This window comes from Myotis nattereri (assembly GCF_964212035.1).
Source record: "Myotis nattereri genome assembly, chromosome: 14".
NCBI lineage: Eukaryota > Metazoa > Chordata > Mammalia > Chiroptera > Vespertilionidae > Myotis > Myotis nattereri.
Genome location: NC_138089.1, coordinates 34,262,984 through 34,289,183, shown reverse-complemented (window position 1 = coordinate 34,289,183; position 26,200 = coordinate 34,262,984). Strand labels below are relative to the sequence as shown.

At 46.7% G+C, this 26,200-nt stretch overlaps 1 protein-coding gene across 1 annotated transcript in view; it reads left to right on the top strand.

Annotated features, from left to right (window-relative positions):
- EPHB1 (EPH receptor B1) overlaps positions 1–26,200 on the top strand; it is a gene marked incomplete at its 5' end in the record, with an annotated part of 260,244 nt that overhangs the window by 159,012 nt on the left and 75,032 nt on the right. The window contains 4 exons of the mRNA XM_081105506.1: positions 12,682–12,806; positions 21,151–21,313; positions 23,694–23,802; positions 24,624–24,688. Coding sequence (XP_080961632.1) covers positions 12,682–12,806; positions 21,151–21,313; positions 23,694–23,802; positions 24,624–24,688 — 462 coding nt within the window. The remainder of the gene's footprint in view (positions 1–12,681; positions 12,807–21,150; positions 21,314–23,693; positions 23,803–24,623; positions 24,689–26,200) is intronic.

Here is a 26,200-nt window from a genome sequence, read left to right as displayed (position 1 = left end):
ACTTAATAAGTATTCATTGAATAGATTAATAAATTATCAAGTAATGTATGTCTTTCTTAAATCTGAGGCATCAAGAAATGGTGCCGCTTGAGTTCTCTCTGTGATCTTTCCTTCCTCCAGCACTTTTGGGCGGGTGCTCTGATTGGAGTTAAGCCCCTACATTCTCCCAGATGTTGGTGAGATTTGGGATGTTCTATGTGCACTATCCTCTAAAAACATGGCCCTGTGAGAAGCACCTGCTATGCCCTGTCCTGCCTGCCCCACGCCCCCACAGGCAGGGACCCAGCTGCTGGAGCAAGCCCTGTTGCGGGTAGCTGGGATGGCATTCCAAAGCTGTTGTCTGTCCACCTGCATGCCAGCTCCGTGCCTATCATTTTCACAGCACCATCCATGTTAAACAGGCAGGAGCACCAGGGGTTTTTGAATACAGCAATTAACAAAACAGTAATCAAGCTAAGTGTTTAATTTCAGAAAATTAACATCTTCTCTGAGCGGATGTGAGAGATGGGGGGAAAAGGCACGTTAAATGCTCTGGGTAAATAAAGGCAGTGCTGGACCACAAATATTTTCCAGTGCAAGGAAGACTGCCAACCCCCCAGGCCTTGGGTTCAGTTTCCTTATGAGAGCTGAGCTATAAAATTGAGCCCTTTAAATGTGTGTCTTCCTTCCTTCCTTCCTTCCTTCCTTCCTTCCTTCCTTCCTTCCTTCCTCTCTCTCTCCCCTCCCTCTCTTTCTCCCATCCCTTCTCTTTTCTCTCCCTCTCCCTCTCCCTCCCCCTCTCCTCCTCTTTGAACAGAGCAAAGGCTTCATCTCTCCAGAACTCAGGGTGTTCATTTGTGCCCCTCTGAGCCTGTCTGCACCATAGAAGATCCTGATATGTGTTGTCTTTTTGTGAACTGTACTGTTACAAGGATGACGCAATGAGTTGTTGGATGTGCACTGGTTCCTTATGTGTGTAGGCCATATTTCTTCTGATAGAGCAGGTCTCACTCCTCCAGTAACCCCTGCACCTCAGCACGGTATCCTCTATTCCAGGATATCCCAGTTGGCCTTGAATAATGGTCACGGTCTGATGGTGCCTCCTAAACCAGCTGGCTGGCATTTGTTTGCAGAACCAGGTTTGCATGTGAGAAGGGAAGCTTGTGAGGAGGTGGCTGTGTGAGAGGCTGGGTGGAGACAGGACCTCTGGTATCTATTGGCTCATGTGATGGCCTGGAATGGAGTGAGGGCACAGGGCAAGGACTGGGAGGGCAAGGAAGGCAGCTTTGCAGGGGGCACATACTGAGGTTTGAGCACGACAGGAAGCCTCGAGGCTCAGTGACGAGGCCCCCAGGGAGGCAGGAATGCCGGGAAGGCTGTTGGGTTGGGTGGAGTGGGGCACTGCCTGAGGGAGTATTGGGGAACTGTGTTCTCACAGGGCCATTGATCCTCAGGTAGGGGACTGGTGATCTGGCTCAGTGAGCAGCTTTCCTATGGAGGACTCTCAGGCACTGACATGGAGAACAAAGAAACCAAAGCACAGAATGAAAGGATGCTTTGCAAATACTTGGGAGACATGTCAGGGGCTCCCAGAAATGTTCAGGGAAGGCGTCAAGGGAAGGCGGCTTCAGTTCTGTGCATGTGTGGTTTGAGGAGATTTTGGGTACCCAATTGCGGTATTATTTATGCAGCTGGATATTCAGGCTTGTTTTCTCTGTGAGGTAGTAGGTAAGCTTGGTTGCTGAATGAAGGGAAAGATTGGGATTGAATGATGGAGGAGAATGGACAAAGGTTAGCAGTGTCATTGCAGAGAATGGGAGATGGGCTTGACCAGAGAGATTCAATGTTTCCAGAAATGTTGAGGGTCATTTGAAGTTGATCATGTATTTGCAAAGCTGCCGGTATGTCCTGTTTATCTGACTTTCTCAGCAGTGTGTGGCTGCTGGAGAGCAGACCCTCCAGGAAGTTGATTGACCGTGGGTCTCTCTTGGGTTGAATTTTGCTGGTTGTATCCTATGAAAAGATAAAGGCAACTCATGCCTGAGGGTAAGGGGAGTATTGCCAATTATGTTATTGCAAAGATGGAACTTAATGCTGGTTAATGAGGGATATGAATGAAGGAGAGGCTGATGCATTGGGTAGAAGTCAAGACTGAGAGAGCCAGATGAGGCCAACAAGAGTGGGCTCATCAGACGTCACAGTCAAGAAGCAGAATAGTTGAATTTGTGGCTTTGAAAATGGGGCAACTTCAAGTGAGGCCAAATCTAAGTGTGAAAAGGGAATGGACAGACATGGAAGAGTTGAGGGGGTCAGGGAACAGAGAGTACACTATTCAAGTGGATATTAAAGTCATCCCCAGGAGGGCCACGCTCAGGATGGAGACAAGACAGAGCTGGAAGCCCAAGTCTTCAACAAGTTGGGGAGTGATGGTGGGAGACAGCACACAGTGGTCTCAAGCTGGGAGAGTGGCAGCCCAGCCAATGGCATTTTTTAGAGTGTGTAGGAGATGGTGAGCAATAGGGTGGAAGAGATGACAGGGAACAGGAGTACACAGCCCAATTCCTGACATTGAGGTGTGCCCAGTGTAAAATCATAAACTACCACACTTGAGAGGGCTGAAGAGCAGAGGTATCCTGGGGAGTCAGGGTCAAGGGGACCCTTGTGGGGATGGCGGTGTGCAGAGCAGGGCTCAAAGTTGGACATTGCAGAATGGAAACTTGCCTGCAGGAGGAAGGGCTCCTTAAGTCCAAGACATTTAGACCTCAGGCCCAGGAGGACAGTCACAGGTCCAGCTCCCTTGCCCACTGCTGGTGGCAGTGATGTCAGCCTTAGGGTGGTGGTGGTGGGTCCCCCAGCTGTAATACGTGCTCTGCTGAACAGGGGTGCATGACAGCCAGGGAGTAAGGGGCACACAACCTCTCTCCTGAGGCTGCCCCAGTGCCAGTGTTTCCAGTGAACTGACTTCTGTGATTAAACAGTCAACAAACCAGAGCTGCCCCTCCTCTGGTCCCACACCAGGGAAGGCTGGCAGGCCTGCAGGAGGCGGAGCTAAGCGCTCCCCAGGTGCCACATGAGCTCTGATGGGTCTGTCTTCAGCGGCCCTCATAGCCACCCTGGGATGCCTGCCTACAACAGGCATCACCTGACAGTTACCTCTATACACTCACTCATCTCTTTACAGCCTCCTGCTTCCACAGGGTTGTGGGGTTCTTGTTTGCTATCCTTTCCTGGTATACCTTTTGGTTACTCCAGCAGAAAGGAGGAGCCAGGAGAGAGGATCTAGGAGGCAGGAGGGACCTCAGGACCCCATTAACCAGGAGGCCTCCTCCTCTGGCATAGTGCTATGCACACTTCCATCTCTGTGGGGACCCCTGACCTCCCTGAGGGATCAGGCAGCATTTATCCATGAGTGATGTGATCCTGACTCCCTTTGCCTGTGCTGAGCATCCTCAAGGGGCTCTGAAAAGGCTGGGTGTGTGAGTGTAGGGGAGGGACTAGAGGGCCCACACTGGGACAGGAGGCTATTTCTGGCTCTGCCCTAGACTGCTGAGGACTTAGGAGAGCCATTTTCCCTCTCTCCCCCTCAGTGCTCTAATCCATACATTGTTAGAGTTGACAGAAAACTAAATGACCTCAGATGTTCTTTCAAAATGGAACATTCTGATTTCCAGATTTCTAGACAAACAGTTCTCACACTGGTGCCTGCATCAGGGTCCCCTAGAGGGCTTGTTAAAACACAGATTGCTCAGCCCCACTCCCCGAGTTTCTGATTCAGTAAACCTGGGTGGAGCTCCAGATTCTGCCTTTTCTACCAGTCCCCAGGTGATGCTGATCGGGGACCACATTTTGGGAGCCATCAGGGACAGGTGGATCATCCCAATAAATACACCTCCCCTACCCCGAATCAGAAGCAGTATCAGAAACGAAGGCCTCTGCTATAAACCTACATCCCTACAGCAGCCCCCAACCCCAGTTGTCACACTTCCTTGGCTTAAAACAAAACACATGAAGGAGGCCCCTCTCTGGGGGTGAGGGGCTGACTCAGTCACTTAGGCCTGAGCCCTCATTTTCTCTCCCTTCCCCATATCATCGAACTCATGACGAGACTCAGCCAGTATTCTACAATGGTGTCAAACAGGTGCCACCTTCCCAAAGCAGTCCTCTGTTCCAAGGTAACTCCAAGGTAGAGAGGGAGATTGGAAGGGGTGTCAGGGTCATCTCAAGGCACCGCCCAGAGCAAAAGCCAAGAAGCCAACGTCCACAATAGGGAAAAACAATTAGAAAAATAATTAATTCTGCTTTTGTATTCATACCCAGTCTCCAAACTAATTGCTTATTTGTTTAATCTACTTTGACCACAAGTGTTACTGCACCAAAAATATTTAATGAGTCAGGCCTCCTAATGTAAAATTTCAGCATATTTGTGCAATGAAATGAATTTTCAACAGAGGGAGAACCTGTTATCTAAGTACCTTCTCAACAGAGTTATCTCCTAAAATAGAAATGTCAGAGGAAACAACTGATCTATGCACAATTCACACGATTCATCTTTTGCACAGTTTATTTGTGTGTAAACTGTTCTTCTTTGTCATCAGTACTAGTGGGCCTGAGGTCTTTAGCTAACATTTAAATGTAGATTTTTTTTTTCTAAGAATGTGTTTCAGCCCTAGCTGGCTTGGCACAGCAGTTAGAGTATTGGCCTGCAGACTGAAGGTTCGGTTTGAGGGTTTGATTCTAGTCAAGGGCACGTACCTGGCTTGCAGGCTCGATCCCTGGCCCAGTCAGGGTGTGTGTGGGAGGCAACCAGTCAATGTGTCTGTCTTGCATTGATGTTTCTTTCTCGCTCTGACTCTTTCCCTCCCTTCCATTCTCTCTCTCTCTCTCAAAAAAAAAAAATCAATGGAAAAAATATCCTCAGGTGAAGATTAACATCAACAACAACAACAACAAAAAACAAAGAATGTTTCATATAACCCACCACTCCCAACTTTTCGCTTCAAACCTCATCACCCATACCTTTTAGGCATTCATAGCATTTCATCAGAGGCCTCAGGGGACTTCTGAAGGCTGCCCAGCATTTTTGGGTCTCTCTGTGGACCTTTCAGATTCTGGGTTTGGGAGATAGAAAATGGACTGGTTTCAGGGCTCTGGGGCTCCCACTTCTGATACAACCAGAGAAGCCCTGAATTATTCTGTTTTTGCACTAGGCTTCAAGGAAAATTTTGTTGGGAGAAAGGATTCCATAGCCCAAAAAGAAGAAAAGTTAGAACACTACAAACATTAGGGTAACATTTCGCTGACACATCCCAGTGAGATGGTGCTAGCCTGCCCCAGCCTCTCGGTTTCTGCCTGTCCCCCATTTCCCGGTACTGCCATCTTCCTCCCCAGGTGCCCACTGCAGAATCACAACCTGCCACCCCCACCCACCCGCCGCCACATCTTTCTCCTTTAGAGGCCAATATGCATGTTAAGTGCAGCTACGTGTTTCTCTGATCCCTTTTACTTCTGATGTTTTTAGAGAAGGTCCTGCAATCATTCCAGTGAAGGTAAACTTTTAGAGGCTAACACTGTGGGAAGAGGCTGGAACCATGACATCTGCCCTAAGGAATTGATTCCAGTGATGGAGAACACTGGAAAGCTAGATCAACATGCACTGTGTCCCAAGGCAGCAATTTCAGGCCATTAGTTATTAAAGTAAGGGCTTTGAGTGGGAGGAGGGAAGGGTTGGTCTGGTGAGCCTGGCCTGGCAGGGCTAAGCCAAGGCACAGTGAGGCCTGATTTGGGCCTGTCAAGGCTAGGTGAGGTTATGCAGAGAGGTGGCCAGAAGGGCTGGTCAACAGGCAGAGATCCCAAAAGCTGAGTTCTGCTGGGACATGGCGAGTGGAGCAGTTCAATGAGATCAGTGGCTTCCTGAGAGGGAACAGAGGGAGGCGGGCAGTCTGGACAGGCCAGTAGCCGTCACATGGTCAAATTAAGAGAGGGAGTTGGGACTTTTCCCAATGGGGAGCCATTGAAGGTTCTTAAGCGTCAGAAGAAGGTGGGTAAATTGAGCTTTGGAACGATTAGCTGGCTGCAGTCAGTTTGAAGTGAAGAGGTAGACAGGGAGCGGGGACAGGACATCAGGTATAAGGAGATACTGGTGGCAAGTCCAGGAGAAAGGCGGCGCCGAGCCAATAGAGCATTGTTTTTTTTCTTTTAGATGAGATTTGCTGAACTCTGAAATTTGTTTCATATTTTTATTACCCCTTCAAACATTTTACTCCAATAGATCAACTTGATTTTGAATGTATGGTGGGTGTTATGCTATTATTTTTGTTTAAAACATAAATTGATGTCTTAAATAAAATAGTTTAACATAATAAACTGTTATATGATTTACTATATCCCAAATGGATTATGGTTAAAACTGTTTAAAGAATTACTTTGACACAAAAATCAATTAAGACATTAGGAAATAATTTTAATAAGCAAAGATAATACATTAGAATTTAGCAATTGTCCTAGGGGAAAAAAACCGCCATTAACTTATTCTCACATTTTGAAATCTGAGATGCTTAGTTGTTAAGGGCAAGTTCCCCTATCAAATAAGGAAAACAAAATGAAGAAGAAGAAAACTTTGAATGTGACCAAGTCATTAACTAAATTAAAAGGTCAAGAAATGTTATAAACATAAAATTATGGGTCAGGTGAACCTGAGATATGTCTTCAAGACTTCTGCACAATAAGACTCAGGGTCCAGACAGGCCAGCGTGGCTCAGTGGTTGAGCATCGACCTATGAACCCGGAGGTCACGGTTCAATTCCAAGTCAGGGCACATGCCCAGGTTGCAGGCTCGATCCCCAGTGTGGAATGTGCAGGAGGCAGCCAACCAATGATTTTCTCTCTCATTGATATTTCTATCTATCTCTCCCACTCCCTTCCTCTCTGAAATCAATAAAAATTAACTTCTAAGATAGATTCACGCCACCATTTCAGACCCAGGATTGCAGGCCCTGGGATCTCTTTTGGTGCCCTTCTTACAGTCGGAGAGCTGGCTGATGGTCAGCCAGACCCCATCCCTGATGCCACTGACAGTGACCTGTTTGGGCCAACACTTGTCCCTTGTCACCAATGAGTTCTTTCCTAACTTGCAGCCAGGGCCATCCTGCCCCTACAATTTATCCACATCTCATTTGTCAGTGTAGGCAAGAACATTCTGTGCCCTTTCTCTGCTGTAAGGGATATACTATCTTGGATCTGCTTGCTTCAAAAGCAGTTTGGAAGTGAGAGCTCCCCAAAGTCTTCCCGGGCAAAAACAGAGACAAGGCCTCACTCACTCAGCCTGCCTTTGTGTTGTCTTCATCCCTGAGCCCCTTGAACAATGAGATTTGAAGTTGGAGTGTCTTTCTGCTTCAGACACATGAAAGGGCCTCTTCTATTGGTTCTCTCATCAGACACTCCTGGTTCTGACTCTGCTCAAACCCTGGTTGATTTTTTCTCGGTGGCAGGCAGGCCACTCTTCGTTGTTTCCCACTCTCCTCTTTGGATCCCAGCTTCCTGCTTGACCTGGTGAGGAAAGGGTGCAGGGCAATTCTGATTCTGTTTGTTTTATTTTTTGTTTGTTTGTTTTTAGTATATCCTCTTTCTTAAGCCATCAGTACCTTCTTTCCAAATAGCCCCCAAACTAATTTTTTTTTTTTTTTTACTTTTCCTACAGAAAGGTCCATATTTGCTTCTTTGCTAATTTTTAATAGTTTTGTGAACTCTTTCTTTTCATTTCCTTTTTCTCAGTAGAATGCTTATTTTAATCAAAAGTGTTCTGTGTGCTTGTGAGGGAGAGACTCTTTCAAGCATTAGATGAAACTGCCTCTTCATCTGAAGATGCAAGTTTATGGAGAAAAGACAACTGGCCGGAACTTCCGGTTGGAACCAGCATTATCTATGGGTCACAGGGCTGCTTCTCTGAACTAATCTTCTCATCCCTCCATAGCCTGCCTTTGTTTTGCTAGGAGCAGTTGGTGTTTAAATGGATCCCTGAACTCATTTTAATTTTCTCTTTTGTCTGAAGGGTTTATAGCATGTAAAACAGCATATCTAAAGGTGGCAATGCATTTGGAGAAGGAAAATAATAACAAATGTATCATGGTAGTTGATCACCAATGGCAGAGCACCAAATGTAAGCTGCCCTGATTTTCAGGCAGTAAGAATAACGCTTTTTCACATTCTCCCATGTGCTAAGTCCCATCTCAATTAAAATGTGAGGCCTTTACAATGACCTGTGTGAGGATAAAGTCTGCCACAGGGTCTGTGAGCATCGTGTCATCTCCATAAATCTAAGAAATGCAGGCAGCTGGGAACTTCACCCTCTGGCAGCTTCTCCTGGATGTGGCCGCCGGGACGTCCTTGCCATCTCTATAACAGGGTCGTTTCTCTCAGTGGGTTTTGCCTATTGATTGCCTCTGGATCACCCTGCCCTGTGGTTGCCTCTTTACCATCTGACCCCATCTAGACTCCAAGGTCCTTTAGGACAGAGCTGTGAGTTTCCTCTTTGTCCTTCTATCCCCAACAATTAGATCAGGGGCCTGGCACAATGTTTGGCAAATATATTGAGTCTTGAATGATGGCTTTCCAAGGATTAGAGGCAAAGAAAAGGACTAAGCCCATCAAAATCCTCAGGTCGTTAGGATTAATCTTTCCAATTTTTAATACACGATGCCTCAGCTCTTCAGGCAGAAGGACCCCGAAAAGCTGTATGGTACTGACATGATTAACAACATGGAAATCGTGTTTCACACGGATCTGAAATGACACCTGCCCTGCACAGCAAGTGTGGCAGGGGGAGCAGGTTCATGGGAGCCACACTCCGTCCATCTTGGTGGCCTATTGGGATCCCCCAATGGTCTTACTGACTCTGGAAGCTTCCTCACCTTCCCTGAAGTGCCTTCATGCTCTCCATGTCTCTGTGCATGCACATGAGGTCTTGGAAAAGATGATTGGGAGCCATCCACATGGTTAACCATCCAGCCTGTGGCTAAATCCATGCTCAGTCCCTAGTTTCATTTTACGTGACTTAGCAGTTGGGTTCACACATTCTCTCCTCCGGAGAACGCTGATTGCCACTTGGTTTCTAGGTGATCACATCTTCTGTTTCCTTTTACCTTGCCGGCCTTTTTTTCTCAGGCCCCTTGGCTGTTTTCTCCTCATTTTCTGAATCTTCGAATATATTTCTGTTTTACTCATTCTCTTGGGGATCTCTGTCAGTCCCGCTGTTTTCAGTATCTTTGAAATACTGATGACTCTAAATTTTCTTCTCCAGACTGGACCTCTTATACATGCTTTTGCCTACCCAGCATCTACTCTGGGCCATCTTGGTCATCTTCCACCCATTGGAGCACTTGCTCTTTCCTCCCAAAATGCTTCTGCCTGATCTCGGTTCATGGCAGCCCCACTCTTCCAGTTGCTCAAGCCAAGATCTTGGAGTCATTTTGATGCTTCTGTTTCTTCCACATCCCACATCCATTGAGATACTTTAAATGTATTAGGTCTTTCAGCTTTGCACACGGTCTCTGCATTCTGTTCTCAATAGGGTAATACTACACAGCATAGGGTGATACTGTTAACGTGCAAGTCAGAGTATGTCCCTCCCATGTTTAGGACCCTCCTGTGGCTCCCCACCTCACTCAGAATAGAATCCAAAGTCTTCTTAGTGTCCCTTAGGGTCCTACCCTTTGTCGCCTTGTTTCTGTTCCAGTCCCAGTGGCTCTTTGCTATTCTCTCGAAACACCCGGCTGCTCCCAGATCAGAGACTTTGCCCTGGCCTCTTTCTTCAAAATGCTCCTCTCTCGGGTATTCTCCTGGCTCCCACCTTCCATCCTTCAACCCTATGTTCCTGCATCTACTTCTCAGGCAAGGCTTTGCTGACCACATGGTTTGGAATTGCAGCCTTCTCTGGCCAGTCTCTGACACTTTGCCATTCTGCGTTCCTTCTCTTCTCCATTTTTCTCCTGTTGTACTTAATATTTTTAGCATAGCTTATGACTGATTGATTTATTATATCTAGTCTCTGAATCCTTCCACTAGAAAATATGGTCTGCAAGGGCAGGAAATTTTATTTAATTCACTACGGAATCCCTAAAACTTAGAATGGTGAGTGGCACATGGCTGACGCTCAATAAACATTTGTTTCATTAATTAATTAATGATTGAACCATGATACTAAGTTGGGCGGCAGATAAGATGCATTTGATGTTTGAATCAGGATAAAAATTTATTCCAGCTTACTAGATTAATAGGCCAGATTTAACACTGTAAAGGCAAAGAGATCCATGTAAATCCCTGTAGTCAAAAGCCAATTCTATAGACAGAAGATAAGGACCACACCATGGGAAAACCTATAGGTGATATTTACCTATGATTTCAGAATTGAATAGCAGGGACTTGTCCTCAATCCAAAGGCTAATGGTCACATTCATAGACGTCCAGTACACAGGTCCCGGTAGATATTAGTTTAACTCTAATGTTTGCTGCTCAAAGAGCAGTGGGAGAATTGGGTTCACCTCTGGGCCTCATGCCTGAAGAGAGATTTAGATAACATGAGCCCCATTTGGAAAACAGCCACCTCAAGTGGCAGCATATCCTGGGAGAAATGTTTATAGCATCCGGCCATTCTTTTCAGCAGAAAAGACTCGGGGGAGACCTAACTAGTTTCTGGAGCTATCTGACAAGCCATTCTGTGGAAAGGGAACATTGTATATTATTTCAGTTGGCAGAACTGAGACCAGCGGGAAGAAGACAGATGTCAGATAAGGATAAGGAAGACTGCAAATTGGTGAGAGTTACCCAAGTTTGGAGCAACAGCACTAGAGGCAGTGAGCCTCCCATTGCTGGGGACAGAGTAGGGCTGAGTGGAGACTACTTGATAGGGAAACTGTAGGGGGATTCAGGACTTTATGACCTTAGGCCCTCCACAGAGCAGACACCAAGGTGGGATTGGATGTGCCGGAGATTGGGAAAATGGGGTGGAAGCCAGAGGAGGCTGGACTGAAGGTCTGAAGGCCTGATCCTTCTGAAGAAGAGAGGAAAGGACGGAGGATTGGGTAGAAAGAGCCTTGGACTGTGTTTGTGTTATAAGGAAGCATTGGTAAGGCCAAAGGGGAGACTTTGAGTGAAAGTTGCCTACCCAAAGAGTCAGGAATAGGACTATTTTAGCATCTCGGCCACTCCCAGTCATTGGCTGGGAGCAACCTGTGGGAAGCAGGGCTCTCTGGGAATGTGGTGATGGATTGCAGACCCAGCAGCTGGGGCCATTAGTTAATTATGCTCCCAGCAGTAGAAGCTCTGAGGGGCACATTTTCACGGCCAGCACAAGGTCTCTAGTGGGAACTGTGCAAAGTCCCAGGTAGACACTCTGATTTTAATGACTCATCACAACACTCTCACACTGTGCTCTCTTTATGGATCCCTGGACTGTGAGCATCTCAGAGCAAGTGCTCTGCATTGCCACCCTCTGCCCAGGGCCCATCATGTACAGGTGCTCACTGAGGGTTCAGCAAGTGGTAGAGAATACATCCCCACCCCTTACCCCTCAGCATCTGTGACCTGGTAGCCATGCTCCGTAATTTCAGGTCTTAGAGGGGAATCTGTTAACTTAAATCAAGGATAGTAGATGTTGGTCAGCCACAGTCCCCAGGGAAAACCTATAAAGTGGAGCTTGTGTGAAGAAATGACCTTCCTCGCTACAGAAGTGCCAGGACTAAACGGAACAGCCCCTGAGTGGAGCGCAGACTGAAGCCTCATCCATTACCCGCCTCTTCCCCTAGAAAGACAACCCTCATTTGTTATTTCCAGACTGTTTTTATTTGACTTGCAACGTGTGAAAAATGTTGAATGGGGAAATAAATAACATTATTTCCAAACAGAGATTTCAGAATCACTTCACAGAGTTTGGAATTATTATCCTGTTTCCAAATGTTTGGTTTGTGTATTGTTTCCTCATTTATATGTGCGAGCTCTTTATTGCAAATGTCCTCATTTGAAAAACTCTGACAGAAGTCTGAGAGAACTCTGCTGTTGGTCTGTGCTCATGACTTTCTTGAGAGATGCCTCTTCTCTTTCTTTAGAAATGCGTCAAAATCATACATGCAGTCCCAGAAAAATGTTTGCTAGAACGTTCCTTTTTACTGCACAGCAATTCTGCACTGACCAGTTCCACTCCCTCACTATCCTCCCTTGCCTCCAGGTTCTCTTGCCTGCAGTCGCTCAGCTCATTACGGCAAGACTGAGTTTCCTTCAACACCTTCTGCTCAAAGCATTCCATTGCTCCTCTTGTCCTACTGGCTAAAGCCTAGGTGTGTGCTTGTTGTCATGCCTTCCCTAATTGGCTTCAGCTTTCTCAGGCCACACTGTTTTTCCATGATTCCTCTGACCTCCTCTTGTTTTGGTCAAGTCTTTCTCCTTTTTACCTGAAAGACACCATGTCCATTCCACTCCCTGCCCTCACACACGTTATCCTGCCCTAAATTGTCACCTTACACTCCTTTGTTATTAAACTCCATTTATTCTGCAACACACACAGGAAGATCTTCAGATCCAGTTCAGCTGATGGGAAAGAAAGGGCAGGGTTCAAACCCAATGACATTTCTCTTCCTCCTTATCTATGAAAGATGGTACTTCTCATGTAATTGAGGGTATGTTTATCTGCTCTGTCTCCTTCTCTCTCCACAGCCCCTTCCACTGTTCCTATCATGCACCAGGTCAGTGCCACCATGAGGAGCATCACCTTGTCATGGCCACAACCAGAGCAACCCAATGGCATCATCCTGGACTATGAAATCCGGTACTATGAGAAGGTGAGTCAGCTCAGCCTGCAGGCTTGCAAGTCCCAGGGCCAGCCCCTGCTGCATGGGTATTGCCCAGCTGAGAGCACAAGGAGTCAGGTTGGAAGAAGTCCTAAGGGAGGTAGCAGTCTGGTGATTTAGGCCAGAGGCTCCCTGGGAGAGTTCCCAGGTCTTCTCTGGCAAAAGCCTCCAAAATCCAGGCACTTTCTGCACCAACTCAAGAGAGAACCTTCCAACCCACCACCCTGCTATCTGGACAGCTCACTGGGCTGGCATGTGCAGGACTGAGCCCATTCCCCCAGTCATGTGAAGGTACTACAAAACTGCCAGGGTTCCGCTGAACTTTCTGAAGATTTTGTGGTTTTGTAGACTAGTTGTGTGTGTTTTTCAAAGTTTTTGATCAGGTACCTCACTATAAGATTGTTTACTTATAAATCATATGCATATACTACTGCACTTAAATACTTATGAAGGTTTAAATATTTCAATGGAAATTTAAAAGAATGAGATAGAAATTAATAGGAATAGAAACTTATATAGTATCTTTCTTGACTGCTCTTTAGCAGCAGCTCCTGGGGGCTACAGCAGAGCTGTGCTGCCAAGGCAGGAAAATGGTGCCCTGCGGAGTTGTCCCTGGCCTATCTGTGGGAGAAGCAGGGACTTCCTCCCACCATCGTGAACTGCAGCATTTGCAAACTCCCAGGAAAATGCAGTGCTTTCTATACTGACCTTACAGCACATCATTTGAAAATCACCAAATTCATTTATTTATTTGTTCAGCAATTTTTTTTTTTATTGAGGGCCTACTATTTGACAGGTACTATTTTAGGCTATATTAGTGATCAAAACAAAGATTCCTCTCCTCAAGAGTCTTACTTTCCAATAAATGAGATAGACAGTGAACAATCCTATCTAATAAAAGGGTAATATGCAAATTGACCATCACTCCAACACACAAGATGGCCACCCCATGTGGTCAAAGATGGCCGCCACAAGATGGCTGGCAAGGGACGGTATTTGTGAGCGATCAGGATCAGGCCAGCAGGGAAGGGCAGTTGGGAGGGACCAAGCCTGAAAGGGAGGGCAGTTGGGGGCAACCAGGCCAGCAGGGGAGGGCAGTTAGGAGCAATCGGGCCAGCAGGGGAGGGCAATTAGAGGTGACTGGACCTGCAGGGGAGGGCAGTTGGGGGAAACCAGGCCTGCAGGGGAGGGCAGTTGGGGGAAACCAGGCCTACAGGGGAGGGTAGTTGGGGGCGACCAGGCCAGCAGGGGAGGACAGTTAGGAGCAATCGGGCCAGCAGGGGAGGGCAGTTGGGGGCAACCAGGCCTGCAGGGGAGGGCAGTTCGGGGGACCAGCCCTGCAGGGGAGGGCTGTTGGGGGGAACCAGGCCTGCAGAGGAGGGCAGTTAGGGGTGACCAGGCCAGCAGGGGAGGGCAGTTAGGGGTGACCAGGCCAGCAGGGGAGGGCAGTTAGGGGCAATCAGGCTGGCAGGGGAGCAGTTAGGCATAGATCAGTCTGGCAGGGGAGTGGTTAGGGGCAATCAGGCAGGCAGACAGGCAAGCAGTTGGAAGCCAGCAGTCCTGGATTGTGAGAGGGATGTCCCAGATTGGAGAGTGTGCAGGCTGGGCTGAGGGAAACACCCCTCCCTCCTGTGCACAAATTTTGTGCACCATGCCTCTAGTGCAGTGATGGTGAACCTATGACACCTATGAACTCATTTTTTTGGTTGATATTTCTTTGTTAAATGGCACTTAAATATATAAAATAAATATCAAAAATATAAATCTTTGTTTTACTATGGTTGCAAATATCAAAAAATTTCTATATGTGACATGGCACCAGAGTTAAGTTAGAGTTTTTCAAAATGCTGACACGCCGAGCTCAAAAGGTTCGCCATCACTGCTCTAGTGAATAATAACAAATGAAATCAGATAGTATGTTAGAAAATGAGTATTGTAAAAGGGAAAAAAAACAAAAAAACAAAAAAACACCAAGCAAGGTAAATGGGATTAGTCAGGTCAGGTTTGGGAGTGGTATCAGTTGCAGAAATAAATGGATGGTAAATGTAATCCTCTTGGAGAAGGTAAGTTCTAAGTGACGCCCTGAAGGAAGTAAGAGTGTTGTGAAGCAGATATCCGGGGGATAGAGAGCTTGTGCAAAGGCCCTGAGGCAAGATCATGACTGGTGATTTAAGAGCAAGGAGACCAGCATGACTGGAGTGATGCAAGCAATGGGGAAATAGTAGACGGGAGAGAGCTATTCAGGGGAGGTGATAATCGTGGGCCTTAAGAACTTGAGCTTTCCCACTGAATGAGATGGGGATCCATAGCAGGGTAAGGAGCAGAGAAGACACAAAATTGGAAAGGATCATTTAAGCTCTTCTGTTGAAAATAGGCCTGCTAGATTGCAGTCATCTAAGACAAGGATGATGGTGAATTGAATCAGAGTGGAACCAGAAAGCTGATGAGACATAGTCAATTCCAGATATACGAGCTAAAGACAGAGCCAACAAGATTTCCAACAGGTTGGATTTTGGATATGGGAGGTTTCAGCCTAACCCACTGGAAGGATGTAACCACCAGTGACTGAGAAAGGGATCGCTGTGGGTAGAGCATGTTTGGGGTAAGGGAAGGGACAAAAGTTCAGCTCGATGTCTAAAATGCCTCTGGGATAGTCAGTGGAGATGAGGAGTAGGCAGCTAGATGTACAGGTCTGGAATTAGGAGAGAGGACCAGGTTAGAGATGTCCATTTGGATGTTGACCATATGTAGATGTATGAAAGCCTGGAGCCTGAGTGAGATTATCCAGTGGTTTAATGGAAACAAGATGGAGACCTGCAGCCCTCCAACATGGAGGCGGTGTTGGACAGGGGGTGCGACGGCACTGGGAAGCAGGAGGCCTAGCTTCCAGTGCCTTCCCTAACCAGCCAGCCATGCAGCTGCAGTCAAATTATTTAACCACCCTAGGTCACAGTTTTCACATTTGTAAATGCTAGCAATTTACCCCCCGAAAATGGATGGCCAGATGGATCACCCATCTATTCTGTGAGGTGGGATGCCCTTCAGCCATTAGAGCCGAGCTTGCAAAGCAAGGTGGGGATCAGACAGCATTTTATTCACTTAGAGAATGTTGGGCTATGTAGACAGTTCATTCAGAAAATTCAGTGAATTGGGTGTAAATTAAATCTAGATTTATAAGCAACTGTTACATCCATTCAGCTTTGAATTTGGGGTCCTTATTTGCTAGATTTTTTTTTTTAATCAGTTAATAAAATAAATGTTGACTTTCCAAAATGTTTTGGACCAATCTGTTTGGACCAGTTGACCACATGACCTCATTTTGTCATCAAAGTTGACCTAACAGTTCAACAGAGTATCTTGTGAGGCCAGTATATGGTATGTCAGAGTCACCAGTAAGGTTCCACCCATTCCCACACACATGAACTTGAGCCTTGTAGTTTCTATTGGGGGGGGGGGGGATTCCTCCTTAGTATGCCCTTTTGGGTGCTAGGGGCTTCATTAACATTATGTCCTTTGTCCCTCACAACTCAATGTAGTAAATATTAGCATCATTGATATGAGTAAGAAAAAACAACAACAATTGTACAGAGAAGTTTTTAAAACCAAAACCAAACAAAACTCATCCATAGTCACATAGCTAGGAAGTGAGCCCACAGCCTAGGTTATTTGCCTTCAAGCCAGTGGCGGTGCTGGGAAGAGGCTGAATGCGTGGGAGACCACCTACCCCCTTCCTCATCTGCTGTGCTAAGAACAGTCACCCTTGGGGAAAGGGGGAGAAGGCTTAAGGACAGGTTGAGAACTGAAACCATTTTGCCTGTGTCCCTTGGCTCCTCATTCCCCACCCACGTCTAGGCTCCTCTACTGCCATTCCCTTCACATGCTTCCTGCTCCCTTGAAAAACAGTAATTAACCTCCACTTCTGATGTTTTGAAGGAAGCTTATTCTCCCATTTCAGGCCATGTCCCTACTTCTCAGTAATTTATACTAATTATTAACAGACACACATGCACAGCAGCTCAATGCCTGAGGCAGCTTCCACACCTCATTGAAGCATATTATTGTCCACACTCCAGAGAATAGAATGCTTTTCTTGGGAACACAGAAGATTCTTTGCCAAAGCGTTGATTACTATAGAACTTATAAAGTGCTTGTCTATAAAATTGTTACATTGCCTTGACCATTCCTAATATGACTTAAGAAAAGACATAACCTTGCAAGGGTATTTTGGAATAGCCACAATGACAATAATTCATCTTTATGGAGTGCCCATTATGTGTCAGATTTTCACAGATATATTAGTTCTGACCCTTAAAAGAAAGATTCTTGAACGTCAGGTATAGTCCATTTATAGATGCACAGAACTAAGTCACAGAAAGGTTAAATGACTTACCCATGACCACACAGGTCACAGCTATGGAGTCACAGAACCAGAACTATAGACATTTTTATTATATTTCAATGTATTTCTGATGCAATCATGTTGATGCTGAGGATCTCATAGTTTGTGTGGCTCCTGAAATAAAAGATTGTATCTTAATTTTAAACCCAAATGCTTGTAACCAGAATTATTTGCCTACCTGCTCCACAAGGCCATGGAATCCTGGTCTTCAGAAGATACAAACACAAATAGAACTCAAACCAGGAGATGTCCCGAATTCAGTCCCAGAAAACAAACCCACCAGTCCTCCATCCTATGCCACTTCTTCTAAACTAGGAGCCAGCAAAATTTTTCTGCAAAGGACCAGGTAGTAAATATTTTAGACTTATGGTCCATAGAGTCTCTCTCCCAACTACTCAACTCTGCCTTTGTAAAGCAAAAAAGCAGCCACAGGAATATGTCAATAGATGGGCGTGGTTGGGTTTTAATAGAACTTTATTTATAACACCAGATAGCTGGCTGTGAGCTGTAGTTTTCCAGTCCCTGAAAACCCTCCCTGGTTCTCCAGCCCCACATTGCACTCTTGGCTTGTGCTTGCAACACCTTCCAATCTCAGCCCTGTGAATGGAATCTGAGGCTTTCGCCTCTTCCAACAGCTCATTAATAGAGAGCTCAAAAGCCATCGAGCTGATGACACTCCCAGAGGCTCTCCCATGTTCATCTCTGTCTCCATTTTAATATATTTCCATTCATCATTCTCTCTTGTTTACTGTCTTGTAGCGCTTTTCACTCCTGGTGTCAGCGCTTGTAGGCAAACCATCGGAGAAACATCTTCGTCCACTCTCAGCTGTCTCAATGATGAAGCATTTAGGCATCTACTCACATTTCCTACTAACTTTCTATGCCAGAACGGGGTGGTTCAGTCCTTGGGAGTTTCTACCCTGCAAATTTTAGGATCGTTTTCTCATAGAAACTCTTTCAGGCCTTGGCAATATCTTGTGCTCAATCGATTATTTCAAATAACTGGCCTCAAGTATGCTATTTATTCATTCAGTTAGCACTGAATAGTTGAGCACCCGAGAGTGCCAGCCCTGTGCTACGTGTTAGGGATGGAGAAATAAGGGAGACATGGTCTCTGCCCACAATAGCTGCAGCCTCTATCTCCCACATACTTATAAAAACCAGTCATAAGTGACAAAAAAAGCAACCTTGCCCTTCACTCTAATTCATTTGCCTGAAGTTGATTAATGGTTTTGAAGGGAACGAGGATGGTACTCAATTTAACCACTGAATGTATGGACTATAAAATGATAATAGGTTAATGTTTTGTCCTCAAAATTCAAATGCCAATGCACTACAACACTTTTTTTTTACAACACATTTTTTTTTTTCAGCAAAAGAGCTGCCCAGGCAACGCTTATTTCAAGCAGCACATACTTCCATAGTTTCCAGTAAAACCAGAGAATTTAGGAAGCCCCCTGGATTTATAGCAATGGGAGTTTGCCTTAACTTGCAAGGTGATGTGACTTTCATAGTTTCAGATTTCAGATCTCTAGTGTATCAATAGACAGTAAATACCAAAGATCTAAATGACATCCCTTATGCAGTGGGCAGCCTTCTTTCTGCTGGATCTCTGGTTGGTGGAGGTGGAGGTGGTGGAGGTGATGGTGGTGGTGGTGGTGGTGGAGAATCCACCTACTTTTTAAAGTAGATCAAATGGCAGATGGATAGTCCTCCCCTAAGCAGTCTCTCCCAGGCTCCAATGGATAACTCTTCTTTTAGGGTACACATGGGCCTCCGTAACTTGCAACTCTGTTGGTCCTTTACAACTGCGTCCAAAGCATTCATCACCATCCTCAGGCCACCTACACTCCAGATATGCCCCAGTCACTTGCAGGTTCCTGAACTCCTTTAAGCTTTGTTTTTGCATGTTTTATTCTATTCTCATGGGATATTCTATTCAGTGCTCCCTCCCCATATTAATCCCTGTGGCTAATTTCTTTCATCCTTCAGAACTCAACTCATATCACCCTTCTAGGAGCCCCTCCCAACCTTCTTATTAGTCTGGGCTAAGTGACCCTCTGCTGTTCCCCAACAGCTCCCTAAGTTGCCCTCTGCCAAGGCACTTAGTCAACACTGTTGTCATCATCTGTTTACTTTCTGGTCCAGCCCTACCAGATGTTGTCTTCCCAGAGGAGAGGACCATGCCTTGGTACCTGCAGCCCACATACGGCACCCAGCATATGATAGTGGGTCATATCTGTGACTGCCTGGCCAAATGAATGAATGAATGAACACACATCAGGCCACCTTTGACTTTGTGAAGTAGACTTTTACAAATTTTAAGACGATGGTCATTTCTAATCATTGCCTTGTGTTCTTCTGTCCGGGCTGTGTTCCCCAAGTTTTATCTGTCATTAGACTGGAGATGTGGCTGACAGGTCTCTCGTCATTAACATTCCCCTCATTTGTCACCATGCCTTCAGAACTGTTGTGCCTAGAACTCGTCACAGAACCCCAGTCCTGCACATGGGACTTGGGTCCTCCTCCCAGGAACTCAAGTTCTTCATTTTCACTGATGTCCCCATTTTGCTCTAAGATTAATGGTGCAGACAGGGACAGGCTCAGACTTCAAACTCTTGCTCCTGTGCACGTAGAGCGAAGTCATAGTCTCCATCATGCTCATCTGGAGATGATCAGAGAGCAGGCTGGTGTATCCACAGTACTGAGGGCAATGGAAAAGGATGAAAAACAGCAATGAGGAAGGCTAGAGTCATGAGAGAAGCCTTCCTAGAAGAAAAGGCCTTGGCAGGTGGAGGCCCAAGGGATCTGGAGGGCACGGGGCAGCCCTGCACAGAGGCATTGCAGGCGGAAAAGAAAAGGCCTGGTGGCCAGGGCATGGTCCTTGGAGAGGCAGCAAGGTGTCAGTTTAGGGGCATATGAGAGATTAGAGTTTATTATGAGGGGCTTGTAAACCTAGATTTAGGAGTTTTGCTTTTATCCGATAATAGTTTTAGGGAAGGTAAGAGATCTTTAGGAAAGAAATTTGGATTTTGTGGGGAGGGTTTGGCAGAAAAGATGGGAAGCTACAAAATCCAAGCATAAATCAAATGTTACATAAGATCAGCCACAAATAGAGGAAGCAACTCTTTTAGGGCACTCATGATGGGCAGAGAAGCCAGAGGATGAGAAACACAAGCAACATCTGTGCAAACCAGAGGGTACATGTATAGATAACAGGAACTGTGAAGGACAGGGCAGAAGGATTTGGAGAAAATGACAGACGAGGTCAGGGCTAACCCCTAATGAGGACACAGGGGCTGCTTTTTATGGAAAAGGGACATGCCTTCCCTGGAAGATGGTGGAGAGGGAACTGGAGGATAGGGACCCAGACAGACATGGGTCAAGGCAGAAGCAGGTGTGGAAGCTCCTCCAGCCTGGTCTCAACCTTTTCAGTAGAGTGGAAGTACTTGAGGGAACTTACAGAGTGATCCTGAGCAGCCATTGTGAGGAGTGATCAGGAAGATCCTGAGTGAGGATAGAACAGAAAATATCTCAGCAGAATCAAAGCAAAGAGAGGCAGGCATAGGGTGGCCCAGTGTGTCCAGTGAGCTCCTGCTGAGGTAGAGACTAGATAGGGTTTCACAAAGATGGTTGTGCTTTATTATTCTATCTCTGAACCCTGGAGAAGGGAGTAGAAAATGACCCGGAGCCTCAAGCCAGGCCCTGAGAGCTCAGCATTTGCTCTGTAGCTACTCCATGGTCCAGAGCCAATTCTTCATTCCTTCAGTCTAGGACTGCCTGTCCCCATTCAGAGGGATAGCCTGGGGCTGGTGACAACTTCTAGCAGATCAGCAAAACCAAGAACTGGTGGAGCTTGGGTGCTCCAGGGTGGAGTGGGCTGGGGCTGCTGCACTCAGGAACAGGCCACTGACCAATACCCTTGCTCTTTTTCAGGAACACAATGAGTTCAACTCTTCCATGGCCAGGAGCCAAACCAACACAGCTCGGATCGACGGTCTGCGGCCGGGCATGGTGTATGTGGTGCAGGTGCGCGCCCGCACCGTGGCTGGCTATGGCAAGTTCAGCGGCAAGATGTGCTTCCAGACTCTGACGGATGGTAAGGGGTGGGCCAGTGACCTGGCAGAGGGGGAGCAGTTCAGGGAGGAGAAGAAGCCCCACCCCAAAGAAGCTGCACTCGCAGCCAAGAGGCCAACCTCTACCTGCATTGCAGTGGAATTCCCTTAGAAGGATTTGTCTCCCAATACGCTGTATAGGGCGACATCTGTCTGAAATCCAGTCCATTTCTGTCCAACATCTGATGACTTGCCTTTGAAGAGTCTCTGAACAACATGGTCACTGCATGTGGTCCTGCAAGGGCACAGCAGTGAGACCCACACCGGTCAGTGTGCCCTCCAGCCTTTGGATCAGGGCCCAGATGCCTGTCACTCCCACTTCACTCTGTTCTTGGGGGCTGGGAACTGAGCTCACAGCCTCATGTCATGAGCCCAGGTCTGCAGGAAGGGAACGGGGAGACTAAATGTGAGGTGTGGCAGTCCTATGAACCCAGCATCTCACAATATGTGAGGCAGCTTCATATGTGGCCCCAGTAGGTCCTGCTCAGGCATCTTCCCACTGTTTTCCAAACTGTCCCAAGGCCAGAAAGTCTGTCACCAAAAATACTTCCACTTTTCGGTTTTATTCATTCCCTATTATAATAGTTTCCCCCACTCCTCTGAGACCACCCCCTTTAACATTTATGTAAAAGAGATTTCCCTGTAGCCTGAACATTGAGCCTGGGTGTGACTGCTTGGTTGTTCACTCACCATTTTCTTAGCTAGCCATTTACCATAGTGTAAGTATTCATTTATCTATATATTATCTACATATCTATCTACATTTATTTATTCATTTATGAGCTATTTCCTGATAGTTTTCCAAATGTCAGTCTATTCCCAGGCTCCCAAAGTGAAAGCCTTTCATTTTTCCTTTATTACTTAAATTACATAGAAAGCAGGCTGCCCTTACATAACATTTTATTTTAGGCCAGTACTCTTCAGGTAGGCACTTGACATTGCTTGAGGCTTTCTAATGACACATTATATTTTTGACAATTTAAAAATTCACCAGGAAGATTTAAAAATCAGATGATCTCATATAAAAATCATAATATTCATTTTCTTGGGAACAGTTGTAAGGGGAGCCAGTGCTGGTGGCGTCCCCGTGTGAGGCACTGCTGCCCCATGGGTGCCCACCACTTCCCAGTCATGTATTCCTGGGAGCTCTAGTGGGGGCTCTCTGGCGCCTGTAGGAATTGGGAGTTTGCAATCCATTTGGAGTTTATTTTAGATGAATTTTCAGTCATATTCTAGGATGGTGAGATGGGGTTGGAAGGCGAGCCTGTTCATTCGGACTAATGATGCAGCCGGAGTGAAAGGAACACAGGCTGTCTTCTTTTCCTTTAGGACTCTGTCCCCCTTTTGCACCTCACTTACCATCTAGATTTATGGGCACTTTGGCATCAGGAGGTACACAGGATTAAAAGCCCAAAACTCAAAATGATCTTAGCACTGGTCTCTTGGCAATCCTGCTAGACAAATCAAGAAGTAACAGATTTCTCCCAAGAAGGCTATTCCTTTTACATTGGCAGTTAAGTTTTGTAAACCCAAGAGGGGCTAGATATAAGAGAGTTCTGGTAAGTGGCCAAATTCGAGGGTATTAATCTTAATGACGGAGGTTCACACATCGGTAGTAATTACGCTCACGACAGCTTTGGGCCCCAACGGCAGCGCAAAGGTGAGTCTGAAGGTTGATCGGAGAAGGGTCATTGGGGCAGGAGGACCTGTGGGAAGGTCATTTTGCTTTATGGTGTTTTTAATGTATAAAGACGTTGTTATGGACTCCTCACTGTGGTTCTTTGCATTTTTTTTGGCCAAATTAACTTTTTAAAAGCATGCATGTTACAAAAAGCTCTCAACAGAGGGAAATGGAAACTCTACCTTCAGTGTTTAACATTGATTTTTAGAGAGCGGGAGGATTTGAGAACAACATCCTTGACTTCAGCAGTCTGTCTCCACCACAGACTTGAAGGCTGGTTCTCAAACATTGGGGAGCATAAGAATCACCCATTGGTAAACATGCAGATACCCTGCTCTTCACCCAGAGGTTCTGATTTCAGAGATCTGAGTAGGGGCCCAGAAATAGTCATATTTAACAATTGGGCTTAAGATATTCTGATGCAGAGCATGGAGAACCTCAGTTCAAAAGGTATTGTCATTAAGGTTGCCCAATAAAACCAAGAATGGCCAGTTAAATTTGAATTTCAAATAAACAATGAATAATGTTTGGGGCCTACTTAAATACTCACTTTTCACACACACACACACACACACACACACACACACACACACGTGTATATATCTTGTCTTTGGATCATACATTGAGTACCAGCTGTATGCAGAGGGCACATGGGAAGATTCTAATGCCTCTTTCTTACCTAGCTGATTACAAGTCTGAGCTGAGGGAGCAGCTGCCCCTGATTGCTGGCTCGGCGGCGGCCGGGGTTGTGTTTGTCGTGTCCTTGGTGGCCATCTCCATCGTCTGTAGCAGGTAGGCCCTCCCTCCTGGCCCTGACTGCTCTCCTTGGACCCAGGAAGCCCCACATTCAGACCCCTCCAAGGTCATGCAGACTGGACAGGGCCTGACCATTCAACAGACACACCTCCACTCTCCCAATCATCACTCCATGTCAATCCCACAGGCAGCCTGGATCTCCAGATTGTTCTCTCTGTGCCTGGGATAAAATCCTCTGTGAGAGCTGGGCAAAGCTATGAATCAACCTATCCATCCTCAAGCTTCATTTTAGGCAAGACTCTTAGCGCCCCTCGCACACAACAGTTTTTCGGAGTGACAGTTGCAAAATTGCATTTGACCCACTGGAGCATCCCAGCGTGTGCCTCAGCCCATCCTCTGGTTAAAGAGCCAAAGCCTTGGTGGAGGGCATAAGGCAGCAGGCAGGAAGGGAGCCAAGGAGGAAAAGAGGAGCTCCAAGTTCTGCAGAAGGGCTGGCCCTGAAGGCCTTGTGAATTTTTAATACTGTTGCTACTGCCTTCGGTGGTTAGCCTAGATTCTGCTGGGCAAAGGCCTATAGTGCTGCAGTGCAGCCAGAGCACTAACGGCATCCTCAGGAGTCTGCCCACGCTCTGAAGGGGACCCACGGCTCTGCCCGGCCTCTAGACTTGAAAGCAGACCCATCTGCCCACAGTGGTGGTCAAGCTAGAGCGCTGGCCATGACAAGAGCTACACCCAAGCTGAGAGAAGCAGTTCCCCATCCCAGTAGATTCCTGGGTGAGCCCCCACTGGGACAGGAGGCCTGGAAGAAGGTCCTGGAGCAGAGAAGCTCAGAGAGCTCTTCTTCCTTGTGTCCACAGGAAACGGGCTTACAGCAAAGAGGCTGTGTACAGTGACAAGCTGCAGCATTACAGCACGGGCCGAGGTGAGTAGAAAGCAGACACCCACTGATCCGTGGAGAACCACTGAGTGGAGCAGGCGAGTGCTTGGAGAGCTCCTTATAGCCAGACTGGCCGGTCCCCACCACAGCCCCTCCCGGCCCCCAGCGGCCCAGCACCGCCTCTCTTTGCAGGTCCTCAGGGACCACAGGCTGCCGCCCTGTCTGCTGGTCTGCTGTCTGCCCATTGTGGGCACTCATTGGATGCCTGGCAAGCAGATTATCTTTTGCATTGATAAGCCCATATAGGACAAGGAGTGCAGGGAAAGATTGGGTTTAGCAAGTCAATGAATCCTGAAGTCAGACACAGTGGCGAAAGATGGAGGGTTCCCTATTAACATCTTCCCCCTTATCTAATCCAGCGGAGCTGCTGGGGAATGAGTTAACCAAATTCACAGATAAGCCAGGGAACATGAATGTAGGGAATTAAAAGATAGCAGAGCCCAAGAGGCCGAAGTGTTGGAATATCTCCCAAGTATTTTCTTTTTAAAAGTACCTTAAAAGTTTTCTTCACTCATTATCTTTTTTTAAATATATGTGTGTGTGTGTGTGTGTGTGTGTGTGTATGATTTTTATAACTAAAACTGCTTCTCAGAAATGTGAAACATGAAGTCTTATGTCAGAATTATTCTTTTATCTGTGTGATTACAACATTGCGGAGTCTGAAAATGTCCTACTGGGTCAGCCGGGCCACCTTCCCTCCTCCAGAAAATGGTGTCCTTAATCCTTAGAGTGGACACGTTCTGTTTCTAAATAACTCCTTTCAAATTCCACGGATGCCCTCCGCAGTCTGTCCCAGCACTTTGTGCTGCGCTGCCCAGGCTTCTTCTGTAAGCCTCCTCTCACCTAACACCCTCTGTGGAAGTGTAAGCTCTTTTCTCCCTGTTCACACAGCCGTGAACATGGAAAACAGGCCCTATCTACACACACACACACACACACACACACACACACTCACTCACACTGAGCATGCCTTCAATGGGAAGTTCTGGGACCAAAAATGGGCTCAAAGGTGAAAGTTCTCAGGGATCAAACTCATCTCTTCACAAGGTTATGTCTCCAGGACAACCACGCAGCAGCTTCACCATGGAGGAGCTCATGTTAGAGCATGGCCAGCGCTGGCTTGGGTCGTACAGTGGCCACTCGATAGATTCGATCTCGTTTTCCAGGGGCTTTCCATCTAAGACCAAGAAATTGCCAAGGGTTTGTAGAGGACCAAGCCCCAGGCAGCTGGGCTGCTGCTCCGATAGTCATGGTTGGGAGGGAGGCGTGGGCTCCGCTGGCTCAGAGGCACTGTGGTTCCACAGTGGTCCAGGCAGCCCCACATCAACAGTATAAACCAGGGGAGGGGATTCAATAGAGTGGCTTCTCTCTAAATTCACAGACACTGCTCCTGAAAATCTCAGAGTCCTGTTTACCACCACCCTCCCTTTTCCCCATTCCAGGCTAACTTGGGCCTCCATTTTAACCAGATGTCACTAGTTTTAGAGGGGAAAACCC